The sequence below is a fragment of the Equus caballus genome, chromosome 25 (assembly GCF_041296265.1).
Source record: "Equus caballus isolate H_3958 breed thoroughbred chromosome 25, TB-T2T, whole genome shotgun sequence".
Taxonomy (NCBI): domain Eukaryota; kingdom Metazoa; phylum Chordata; class Mammalia; order Perissodactyla; family Equidae; genus Equus; species Equus caballus.
The window spans coordinates 42,285,856-42,297,991 of record NC_091708.1 but is presented as its reverse complement, the minus strand read 5'-3'; the positions used below and the strand labels follow the sequence as shown (position 1 = coordinate 42,297,991).

Here is a 12,136-nt window from a genome sequence, read left to right as displayed (position 1 = left end):
GCCCTTCCACTGTCCTCCCTGGGCCCCACGGGTTCCTCTGAAGCGCCGAGTCGCACCTACAGCGAGCGCTCAGCTATGCAGCATCCGACTCCCAGGGCCCTTCTTACCTGTAGGCCTGCGGTGAGGGCACAGAGCCTCCTGGAGGAACATTCTGTTTACTGTCGGCAAAGTGGAAGCCCTTCATCTCCATCTGAGAGGACTAGAGAGACCAAGAGGTAACCAGCTGTCACCTGATGGCCCTGGAGACAGCCTGACCCTCGCGGAACCACCATGGGCAAAGCCAGTAAGAGCCCCTGAGAATTTCTGATAAAGAGGCATCTTCTAAGGCAAGCTGCCCTCCCACCCCGTTTCGTTAGCAGCAGGAGCTGTGACGTGTCTTTGTTCTATTTTGGATGGGATGGGACAGCGGACTGTGCACCACCACAGGGCACTGGCAGTGCTGCGAACATTACCTCCTTACCCCAGAGGCCATCCTCAGCAGAACCCCTGGACCCCAGCCCTAGGCTTATGCTAACAGGATCTCTGGGACCTGATCTGAGACGGCCTCCACAGATGCTTCCCAGGCCGTGCTGGCCCTCGGGCGTCAATCACACACACCTCCCTTTCTGCCCTGCGGTTTCACACACACCCGAGCTTGCACACATTGCTAGCATACCCCCGAACCCTGTTCCTGTCATAGGATCCCAAGAGGACTTTGCAACAAGTAGGAAATCAGTGGCGTGGTGAGGCCAGGAGCTTGTACCCCAGACCTCTGGCATCTTCTGCCATAACAGTGGTTCCTGACTAGCTAGAAAGGGCTGATAAGACAATGACTGTCCCCAGGATCACAGCGGGATGACGTCATCCTTACCTCTCTGCTGGTGTTAAGGACCGAAGGCTGGGACCCAGGTGGAAGAATTCTTCGGGGGGCCCCGACAGAGAGGCTCTGCCCCTGCGGCAGCTGGATAGACTGTGGCAGAATCAGGGGCTGCTGCCCAGAGCCATACCGAGGCAGGGGCAACTGGGAGCCTGGCAGCGGCATCGTCAGCTGCTGGACGACAGGGACAGTCAGGAGGAGGAAGAGACGTTGGGGAGAAAGCCACAAACCACTGGTTATACATGCATCCAAGAGTGACTATATGTTATACTTCAGATTCTTATTTCAAAGGAATGAAAGCAGGGCCTTTGCACAACAGTAAAGATCCTAGGTCTCTATTAGAGTACAGCAGAGATGACCCTAGATTTTACACTCTCGATGGCAGGGGGCAGGTCTGATCACTGGTGTGTAGCAGGTGATGAGACAACGGGCAGGCGCCACACTGCAAGGAGTTCACGGTGTAAGCGTGCGGCTCCTCTCTGAGTTCACAAAGGGTCGTGTCTCCCCGGCCCCTCTTGCTTTCATCCAACAAAGGTTTACTGAAGGCACGCTATATGCTGGGAAGCACCAGGACACTGTCAGACCGGGAAATGGTGATGACAGCGCAGTGACATGATGGACACAGAAACGGTGCCGGAGTGTGGGCAGCAAACCCTGTGCGCAGGGGGTGGGGGGCGCGGGGGAGAAGCGTCAGGGAAGGTCAGGAAGGCTTCTCAGGCACTAACATCTAAGCTGAGAGCTGCACAGGAAGGGCATCTTTGCAGCCCTTTGTGTAGCACAGAATGGGAAAACACCTTCACTGTTTCGTGTCTAAGGTGGGAGAAAACACGACGCAAGTGGGTTCTGGGATTTAGGGAGCCTCCTGGATCCTTCTGAAGCATGTTACGACAGGAGAACGGGGGGACGCCCGCAGGCCTAAGTGACCACTTCTAAAGTCCAGAACAAGACGGGTGACAGGAAGGAGGGGGGCCTGGAGACCCTTGGGACAGCGGAACGGGGTGGGCCACTTTTAGTCTCTCAGTCACTTTCCTCTTCATCTCCCTGCTGTTGAGCCCACAGTGGAGGGTCAGAAGGATCTATCGGAACTGCATCACTGAGACATGCGGCAGCCAGAACCTCAAGACCCCGTGCTCCCCCCTGCACACAACATGGTGCAGGATGCAGATGAGGACAGTGCTGCCACCCGCGGAGCGCAGGCTCTGGGTATAGTATAAGCTGACTTGTGTTTTAAGGGGCACCCTGCCTGATGCGTTGAGAACAGACGGTCAGGGCCCAAGAGCAGAAGCAGGATCATCAGGCAGGAGCTCCTGCATCACCCAGACAAAGTAGTGGGTGGAGGGGATGAGAAATGGCTGGATTCTGAATACTTTCCAAAGGTAGAGCCAACAGGTTCTGCTGAAGGAGCAGAGAGGGTGTGAGGGGAAGTAGGGCCCCAAGATAGTGTGGCTGGACAACCAGGACTGCGAGGAAGATCACGTTTTGGACATGATGTTTGCACATGCTCAGTGTGAGATCCCACAAGACATAACAATAGTGATGCTGGGCAGCCCACTGGTCTGGAGTTCAGGTCCAGGAGGCAGATCTGGGCTGAAGACATAAATTTGAGAGAAATGGATCAGACTATTTCTAGGCCGAGGACAGAACCCAGGGGGAACATGACATTACTGATGGGGCGGGGGGCGGCAAGGAGGAAAGAGCCGAGGAGACCAAGGAAGAGGGCTTCAGCGGGGCAGAAGGAAAACCGGGAGCAGAGTCCTCACAACCGCGAGAGGAGCATGATTCAAGGGGGAAAGGGTGATCAGCGGTCAGATGCCGCTTATGGGCCAGCAGGAGGAGTGGGAAGAACGAACCATCGGATTTGGCAACATAGAATCTACTGCATCCTTCAAGTTTTGCTTTTTTTAAAAAGAGGAAGGATAGGGGTAGGCAGGCATGTAATCAGAGACTCTCATACCAGGAGGGCAGCACTGTAGCACATTTGTGTGCTGACAGGAAAGGACACTGAGGCAGGAAAGAGGGAGACGTGCTGGAGCCTGGCCCAGAGCAGGTGGGAAGGAGGGGTGCCAGAGCAGAGCGCACAGCTGGCCTACACCGGATGCAGGGCAACAGCCCACACGGGTAAAGAGAAGAGGCGGTGGGAGCTTGCAGAAGTTCTCTGGGGTTTTTTTTTTCACTACTTTTATTTCCTTGGTGACACAGAACCAAGATCAGTGGGGTAGAAAGCAATGCAGAGAAAGCTGCGAGTCTGCACCAGCCACCAAGAGGGCAGGGGACTGGGCCCGAGTGCAGGGAGGCGCCCAGACCCACTTGAGGTGGGCTGTCGGAGCAAGGTCGCATTCAGCCCGAGTCCAGCCTAAACGAGGGTCTGTTTTCTCTGGTCAGACAGCTGGAGCAGAGGCTACACGGGATTTAACCAGGATGAATGGAGGTGAGGGCGGGGTTTGGGGCAAATGTGGAGGGGAGGCTCTGCTGGCTCTGGTAACCAGGCCAAGGAGGGAAGCGAGCCCACAGTCAAGGGAGGGACGATAGAGAGGTGGCTGGAGTTGGGTGAGCAGAGAAAGCAAGTCAGAAAACTCAGAGGTACTGACCGGGTAGGACCCTTCAACTTGAAATGATGGAAGAGGTACAGCTACTGGCAGTGACCGGTCCAGACGGGAGTGTGGGCAGAGCCAAGCCCCGGTGGCGAGGCCACATAACTGGGGGACAAAGCCAATGGGGACGGAGACCCGGGGGTGTCATCTATGTAGACATCGAAACTACCGAGAACCAGAACAGGAGCCATGCTGGAGAGACTGAGCCAGGGCTCAAAGGACTGAGGCGAGTGACCCTCAAGCCGTCCAACACTGCCGACGGGTCAAGGGAGAGGAAGACGCAGAACCAAACACTGGACTCAGAACCGGGTGCACAGGAACACGGAGGCCAGCTCGGTGTGGGCTTCAAAGCTGGGGTCTCAAGGAGAAGGGAGGGAGAGCGGTCTAGAAGCATCAGTGAGTATGCCAAGAGGTCACTCCCTGCTTCCCCTAGCCCCACGGTCTGAGAGCGGGGGGAGAGGCTGCAGAGGCAGCAGTGCTCTGAGGCGACAGCCTGTCCCGGGGTGAAGAGGCGACGTGACTATTCTGAACAGGTGGAAGATCTAGCCCTGGTTCTGGCAGCCCGAGGACCAGTCAGGATTACAAACAGCATGAAGGAAAAGAAGTCTAGTGTCTAGGGGGCAGTGACTGTGTTCCCGACCTGTGGGAGCTGGGAGTCCAACATCTGTGAGGCACCCAGACCGGCAGCCTGGCCGAGCTGGCCCTCGTAGACCAGGGCTTGGTTTCCGCTCAGGGGCTGGTAGGGTGAGCCAGACTGGGGCTTCACCATCTCCAAGGGCTGCATGCCTGGGAATGCCGAGTACGGAGGCTTCAAGGCTGTACCTCCAGAGAGGATCATGGTGCTGGGCGGCGACAGGCTAGGGTGCATGTACACCTGAGATCTGCAAAAGCCAGACAGACAGTCGGCGTCAGGTATGTGAGTACACAATGGATCTCAAACGTGAGCACGCATCAGAACCCCCGATGGGCTTGCTGAAACACACACTGCTGGCCCCGCTCCCGGATCCCGGAGATTGTAACTCGGAAGGTCTGCGACGGGGCCTGAGAATCTGCATTTACAACAAGCCCCTAGATGATGCTCATGCTGCTGGTCTACGGAGCACAGTTTGCACATCACAGGACTAAACACATGGACACATCCAGACTGCACAAGGACAGGAAACCCTATGTGATGCCAAACCACAGGACGCCAGACACACTGAAAGAGCACGTCCCAGGTGGGAAGGAGGAAAGAAGGGAGGAGGGGGAGAAGAGAGGAGGTGAAGAGAAGGAAAGGTGGCAGAAGGACACAGAAAGAAAAGCAAGGCCCAGTCGAACCCATGGCCGCTCCTGCAAAACAGGGAATAATGAACCGTAATCACTGAGCTCCCCCAGCCCCTGAAAGCAGAGCGTGCACAACAGCAGCAGGACAAAAGGAACAAACCCACAGGCCACGAAGGTCTGAACCTCTGCGTGCAAGCTGCCAGCCCCGAGCGCTCGCACCTCACCTGAAGGGCTGTAAGGAGCTGAAGATCTCCTGAGACTGGGAGACGGGGAGCCCGCCCCTCAGTCCGAGCTGCGCTTGAGCCTGAAGAGACGTGTGAAGGGAGATGGGGATCTGCGGGGCAGCGGCAGCCTGCGGACGGGAAGCCAGGGAGCTAACGACCGTGCCCTCCCAGCGGGTTCTCCGTCACCCACCGTCCACCGCCCCGGCCCCTCTGCAAGGCAGCTGGAACACTGCCCAACATGCACATTCGGGCACATCCTGTGCTTCCCTTGCTCTCAGGAAAAAGCAAAACATTGGTAGCCATCCCAACCACAGCATGTTCCTCTACTGGACTCTGCGCAGCACCAAAATGGATCCTAGCTGCGCTCAGCAACAGAGACGGGTTTCAGGAACACAGCCGTCAACAGACGCGTGCACGGGGAAGAGCACACGCAGTACTGCAGTACGAGCCAAGGACACGAAGATCAGAATCTTGCACAACTAAACAGGCAACATTTAAGAAGATGTTTTAAAAAGGGCTGAGGCCAGGCCAAGTCCTCTGTCCCTGAATCTGCACTTGGAGCAGTGCTCCTCCCCGAGAGCTCCACTGTCCTGGTCTGTGCAGGCACACGGGTCTGTGGGGGTGCTGGACCATTTGGAAAGCCCTGCACCAGTTTCAGGAGGGAGACTTCCAGAAATCAACCCCTTGCAGCACAGAAAGTATGCCAATCCTGCATAAAGACAAACACCTGCTGGTTTCTAAAACTACCTCTCTCTAAATGCATCCATGCCTGGGGGTCTAGGCCTTTCTTCTTTTCATCAGAAGGATACCTGACCACCAAAGAGAACTCCATTTCAGCTAATTCCCCAGCTAGGACACAGGAAGGGGAACTTTGAGAAAGGAAAACCAGCAGAGTCTGGAGCACTGAGCTCCATTTATCTTGTCTCTCGTTTAGTCATTCAACAAAAATGGACTGACTGCCGTGGTGTGCCAGGAGCTAGGTGTTACACGTGAGAAACACAGAAAACGAAACAGACAACGAACAAATAAATGAAGACAATAATCACGCTGTGTGCTGCACCCCCAACCCCACCGGGCCCCTTGCTTGCTGTCGTCACCTGTTGGTAACTCTGCTGCTGAGGTATCGTTTGAGGAACCAGCCGGGGCTGACTTGCAAACACATGGCCATCTAGGTACAGAGGTGGCAGGTGGTTGCCTGGAAACAGAATCCGAGAGGAGGTACAACAGGATCAAGTCCACTGCTCCTGAGTGACCCTTTAGGGGACATTCTACAAGTGCACGTTTTCCTGGGGAATCAGTGGGAGGGAAGGAGCGTGCACAGTGTGCTCAGTCCCCTGCTGCTGGGCCTGTGCTCCTGCAGCACCACGCCCGCCGCTGACACCCCTACCTCATCCCTCAGGGAACCTGGGGAGGCAGCGGCTCAGGGCCCAAGGGTAGCGGGCTCCAGCCTACCCTTCTCAACCAACCACTGGCCCCCTGCTCCGCACGCTCAGGAGGGGGCCGCACTCTACTTGAGGGCTGCCTTGGTCTCTCAGTCACTTTCCTCTTCATCTCCCTGCTTTGAGTCCACAGTGGAGGGTCAGAAGGATCTATTGGAATTGCATCACTGAGACTTTGGCAGCTGAGCCCTCAAAAACCCCATCTTCTTCCCTTGGGGCACCAACAGAGCAATAAAAATGGCTATCAATTGTGGAGAGCTCGGTGGATGCAAAGCACTCTCTAGGGACCACCTCCTCTCCTCAGCGCGGCCACCACACAGAGCGCCACCACCGCCCTCTTCCCATTTAACAGAGGGAGCCGCAGCCCAGAGGGCAGACACACTCGCGGGCAGGAATGAGGCGCACAGCCCTGCACGTGACTCGGGTCTGACTCAAAGCCAGGTTTCTCCAGGAGCTGGGAGCACCTCGCCCAAGTCCCCTGGCCCTGCTTCCCAGAGTAGGGAAGCAGGAAGTGCACATTATCTGCCGAACAGGGGAAGCTAGAACCACCCAGCCTAGACACAAACTCCCACTTCTTCACACTCCTTAAGTCAAGGCGGGGGTGATGCTCGGGCTGTCAATCCAGGGTTTCTCGCGAGAGGGAATGGAGAAGGCTCCCTGAGCTGGCAGGGGTAGGGGGAGTGCAGATACCTGGAAGAGAAGCAGAAGGTGCTACAGAGGCCACAGGCATGGGTGGCATGGAAACCCCACCGAAGGAGCTGTAGTTGACCCCGCTGGAGGCTCCCACAGAGGACGGGGGCTGGAGGCCTGAGCCAGCGCCGCCTGGAGAGCTCTGCTCTGGCAAACTGGGCGAGTTTTCCCAAGCCTTGCGTGCAGACTCCATCTTTGGAAGCAAGGGAGGGATGAAAATTACCACCAGGGAGGCGGTGGACAGCACAAATCTAAGGCCAGGAGGTAGGCGGGGCTGCTCGCTCAGGGCTGGTGTTACCTTCAGAGTGAGGTCAGCAGTGGGGAAGGACATTTGGGAGAGGCCGATGGCCCGCTGGATGTGATGATCGCGCCGGAGGATGGGAATACTCTGTGTTAACCCAGCCTGGGGGGAGGAAAAAAACCATGGAACACACACAGGCACAGAGGAAACAAGACAGCACGTCACAATGCACCTTCCGTTGTGGCCGCATGCACTCGAGACCACTAAGATGAAGCTGCCAGCAGCAGAGACCACAGCTTATCTCCTCCAAGCAGGGAATCATAGATTCCCTCGACTGAAGTCCCTGGAAACCACCTCCACACCACAGCCCAGGGAGCGCTCCAGCAGGGGCAGCCATGTCTCGACAACATAAAAATGACTGGCTACCAGCACGCAGGAACCTGCTACCTGGCTTGGATTCCCCCAGTCCTGTGTCAGCCCCTCAGGAAACTGGAAAAGAGGTGCCAGGTAACATATGTTTGAAAATGCAACTGCTAGACCCTCCTCTTGCAGATGCCCAGCACCCATCAGCATATTACAGGGACTCTAAGAAATCTCAGAGTAAACAAGTGCCTTTAGCCCAGCATTCTCAAACACATGCTTCCACAGAACTTGGAAGACTGTAAAATCAAAGAACACCAAAGAAACCAGACCTTAGCAATCACATTATCCCATTTTAAGGTCACAAGATCAGGGCGTGGAACATTCAAGCAACATGCCCGAGAACATGTAACTAGCTGGCGACTGCATCAGGACTCAAACCCAGGTCCGCCCGACCCCACAGCTGGTGTTGGTTCGGCTTCAGAGCCACATAAGGCTCGTTTCGCCCAGGGCCTGCCAGCACGGGCCCAGCAGAGCTGGAGGTGGAAGCACAGACTTACGTTACTGGCCAAGGCCTCCTGCAGTTTGACAACTGGATTCCCTGCAGGCCCAGATGCAGAACCAGGCGGCAGGCTGAAATCGGAGTCCTGAGGAGAGGGGAGAGAGCCCAGTGAAATCATCCGGGCTCGCCTTTCGGCGGAGACGCACACTAATTGATCTAGGTATGGTCTGGTCTCAGTGACTCAGAAACTCCACTAAGCAGCATTCACCACACGAGCAACATGGCCAGATGTTTCCTTAGGGCACATGAGCAAGATGACCACCCCCTCATCCTCTCCCACGCCCATGCCCACTGGCTGACCCAACAGAGAAGGGAGCATCGCCGGCCTGCTCAGCCTGAGAACCCGGCTGGAGTCAGCAGGACAATCTAGAAGGCTGCTCAAGCGCACCCTTGTGCACAACTCCACCCCAACATAGCTCCTCCAGCAGTGTGCGGAGCTCCCGTCTCGCTGCCCTAAGAGACACCCTGTCTAAGCCCCTCTTTTTTCTCCAAGTACCAGCAAAAAAACAAAAAAGGGAGGGAAGAAAGCGAACAAGTCAAAACCTCACTTTTGGATTGACTCCAAACTCGATGGGTGGCACCGGGAGCACAGAGTCCACGTGAATCTCTACCCCGTTAACAGGCGGGACGACGGCCCCTTGAAGCCGCTCGGCCCCCTCCGAGCCCTTTCTGTTTTTCAGAGAACGCTCATTGCCGATGGGTCCTGGTCTGTGTTCCTTGCTCTGTCCTGAGCCTTGTTCTGAATCCTTGATGGAGAAGCAGAGAGGGCTTAGACACACAGACTGTGACGACCCCAATTGCTAGCTTCTAAGCACCCAGGAATAGAAGAGGACAAAAGACAGGGCCCCTTCTGCCCAGGCCCTGGCCCTGTCAACAGGACTTGCAGGTTACCTTGTGCTCAGATGGCTTCTGAGCCTGCTCCTTGTGGCTGTCGGTCTTGGGTTCCAGACTGGGCCCACTCATCTCCTCGGGTTTCAGAGTGCCATACGGGGAGCTGCGCTGCGAGGAGGTCGCAGATGACTCTCGAGACTCGGCGCTCAAGTCAACGCCACTATCTCCCTGGCTGCTCTTAAAACCCTGCTGTGCACAAAATGGGTTAGAGCCCTGACCCCAGGCTCAAAAACGCGACCATCCAAAAAGCGAGGCTGAGCGCGGCCCTGAGTTGGGTCTCCCCGACTGCCGGCCCCTCGCAGAGCCTCACCCTGACTTCAGTCCTGACCTGCCAGTGGTGCCTGACAACTGAAGACACATGACCAAACAGACCAACCCTGCCCGAGCTCATAACTGTGAGACACACGGTGCCCTGGGCCGAGACCGCAAACTCATCTTGCTCATGACCCAAACCAGGCCAAGCGCCCACTGATCCCAGGTTCGGAGGAGAGGCCCTCATCGCTCACCCTACCAGGGGGGTTTCTGTGGGCATCCTTCTCTTCCTCCCTCTCCCACAGGTACCTCACACAGATCAGAAATCAAGGCTGAAGACCAGCAGTGAGCCAGGGCCTATGGAAATGGCCTCTGACCCAGGCTCCACCGCTGTGGCTGAGGGAGAGCTCAGCGGGTGGCTGGGATGAAGGGGGCCCGGGACAAGCTAGCCACGTGGACGGTAAGCACACACTCAGCACTCGAGAGGTACAGCAGCCACTCACCTCGGCAGAGCCAGACTCGGTACTGTTGAAGGCAGTGGCAGCTTTAGTCCAGGAGTCACTGTTCGAGGCCTGAACAGGGAGGGCTGCCAGAGGGAGGAAGACAGAACCAGAGCATCAGAGGACCAACCGGCACGGGTGTAGCTTACACATCCACCCCAGCCCAGAACCACCCTCCCGCCCTGCAAACACCACGCTAGCGAACAGACTGAATACACAGGAGCCCGTCTGACAGCTTCACCCAACCTGCCAAGCCCCGCAGACGGATTTCAATAATCGTGTTTCTCATTATCTCATTGAGTATATGCTCTAGTAAACAGACCAGCAACTTCTCACTCACACCTGTTAGAATTCTGTCACCACCTCTGCTGTGGCGAAGCTTTCCTACACTTAAGTCAACTACTTCTACAGAGACTTCGAAAGATCCAAGCCAGTGTTCCTCAACTTTCATTAGCTCACAGGCCACTCTTGAGATTCCCACGAAAGCCACGGACCTTGTGTACGTACACAAAACCCTACACGCTATTTTAAGGTCCAGGAGCCCTCTGAAGCCACAAGGGAGAATCCTGGAGGGAGAGGCCTGACAACCCAGGAGGACTCAAGTCCAGGCTGCTCTGCTTGCCCACTCCAGCGGGTGGGTGCTTCTGGACATTTACATAATGATAACCATCGCTCTCACACACCACCCAACTGACCAATGTCAATATTTTATTACAGGATCATCATACTTTCAATCGGAGTTGAGTATTTTCCAATGTTATTTTGGCAATTGTTGGAAGCAAGGTTTTAACCAGGAACATGAGGAGAGGCCATGTGATTAAAGCTGAAAGAATCAAGGTCCAGAACCAAGAATCTTGGGAGTTCGTCATGTGGCTGTGGGGCCAAGTCACTTCACTCTGGGAGCTTTTGCTATTTCATATAAAAATAAGCCAGAAATGGATGACTTCTCCAAGCTCCTCCTTTGAGGTGTCACGTGTCTTTGTTTTATGCATCTGTGCATCCTGCAGGGCCCTGCCCCAAATAGGCATTAAAGAAGAATCTTTTCAATTAAAACAGCTTTGTACTTTATTTTTTTTGGTGAGGAGGATTGGCCCTGAGCTAACATCTGTGCCAATCCTCCTCTATTTTGTATGTGGATCCCCACCACAGCATGGCTGATGAGTGGTGTAGGTCTGCGCAGGTCTGTGCCTGGGATCCAAACCTGTGAACCTGGGCTGCCAAAGCAGAGTGTGCCAAACTTAATCACTATGCATAGGGCTGGCCCCCAGTTTTGTATTTTAACATGAAAAGTTGGCAGAAAAACAGCATTGGATATGAATTTTTTTTTAAAGTTTAGGGACACAAATTTTCCAACAAGTAAGGTCCCCCTTTGTCCCAAGGCTGTCTTTCTAAGAGAGCGTTTAGGGAGGAGCCAACAGTCCCTTCCCTCTGGGTTAGGAAGGGTGCAGAGCACAGACAGACAGCCTCTGGGCTCTTGCTCGTCCCCCTCACAGTCACCTGTTGCTCTCCCATAAGGTACAGAAAAGGGACAGCTGACATGGGCCAGGTCAAGCCAACTCTCCGAATGACCGTGGCTGGGTGGGCGGGGGGCTATCCTTCTCCTGATCACTGCACAAACAGAATACTCTGCCCTTCCAAATTTCAGGCAGAGAAGTTTACATCCATTCAGGGGCTGTGGCAGCAAAGGGTGCCAGGATGGCACCTAAGTCCCAGCAGAGAAAGCTGGGAAACAGTAATGCTCCATCTGTACTCACAGCCCTCAAAGCAGGCTGTTCCTGAAGAACACACCCCGGGCCTGTGAGGTGGCCACGGGCCAAGCAGCTGAGCTCCGCTCCCGAACTCTTACCCTGGCTGCTGCTCTCCCAGATCTCAGTGCCCAGGCTGCTGCCAGGCACAGTCACGTCACCTTGCTCCAGGCATAAGTTGTTTTGCTTTTTAGCAAACCGAGGAGGAATCCGGGAGGAAAGACTTCGACCTTTGACAGGCACCTAGGGAGAAATAAGGCAACGTAGCCCAGCCTAGATGTCAGGCATGAAGAATAACAAGTTCTCCCCGGAAGAGTACCCCAGACACCAAAACCACACCACCAGCAACTGCTCCAGAGACGCTGGAACACTCGTCTCAAGACCTCAACCACGTGCAAACTGCAATGCCAACCAAGCCACCCCGGAGAAGGGGTGACAAGACTGCGATCTGAATGTCGACAGCAGGAGCAAGCATGCAGAGCCCAGCCCTGACTCCAGCTGAGTACAGGGTCCCTGACCCCC

At 55.5% G+C, this 12,136-nt stretch overlaps 1 protein-coding gene and 2 non-coding genes across 51 annotated transcripts in view; all 3 read right to left on the bottom strand.

The window, feature by feature from the left end:
- Nucleotides 1-12,136, bottom strand: part of PRRC2B (proline rich coiled-coil 2B) — a 92,560-nt gene that overhangs the window by 7,882 nt on the left and 72,542 nt on the right. For 16 of the 49 annotated variants that reach the window (XR_011432691.1, XR_002803975.2, XR_002803974.2 and 13 more), the window contains 12 exons: nucleotides 11,716-11,857; nucleotides 9,873-9,955; nucleotides 9,118-9,306; nucleotides 8,775-8,972; nucleotides 8,225-8,311; nucleotides 7,362-7,466; nucleotides 7,064-7,256; nucleotides 6,032-6,129; nucleotides 4,935-5,062; nucleotides 4,088-4,328; nucleotides 851-1,030; nucleotides 108-199 (listed from right to left, as the gene is read on the bottom strand). Coding sequence is in view for 27 of the 49 variants with exons in the window: in XM_023629170.2 (XP_023484938.2) it covers nucleotides 108-199; nucleotides 851-1,030; nucleotides 4,088-4,328; nucleotides 4,935-5,062; nucleotides 6,032-6,129; nucleotides 7,064-7,256; nucleotides 7,362-7,466; nucleotides 8,225-8,311; nucleotides 8,775-8,972; nucleotides 9,118-9,306; nucleotides 9,873-9,955; nucleotides 11,716-11,857 (1,736 nt within the window). In the remaining 22 variants the exon portion in view is untranslated. The remainder of the gene's footprint in view (nucleotides 1-107; nucleotides 200-850; nucleotides 1,031-4,087; nucleotides 4,329-4,934; nucleotides 5,063-6,031; nucleotides 6,130-7,063; nucleotides 7,257-7,361; nucleotides 7,467-8,224; nucleotides 8,312-8,774; nucleotides 8,973-9,117; nucleotides 9,307-9,872; nucleotides 9,956-11,715; nucleotides 11,858-12,136) is intronic. The other 33 variants (XR_011432706.1, XR_011432707.1, XR_011432705.1 and 30 more) reach the window with 3 other exon arrangements.
- LOC111770728 (small nucleolar RNA SNORD62) lies at nucleotides 1,870-1,955 on the bottom strand. Its single transcript, XR_002804134.1, has one exon. It is a non-coding gene; the product is annotated as a small nucleolar RNA SNORD62 (small nucleolar RNA).
- Nucleotides 6,462-6,546, bottom strand: LOC111770727 (small nucleolar RNA SNORD62). The gene has a single exon (XR_002804133.1). It is a non-coding gene; the product is annotated as a small nucleolar RNA SNORD62 (small nucleolar RNA).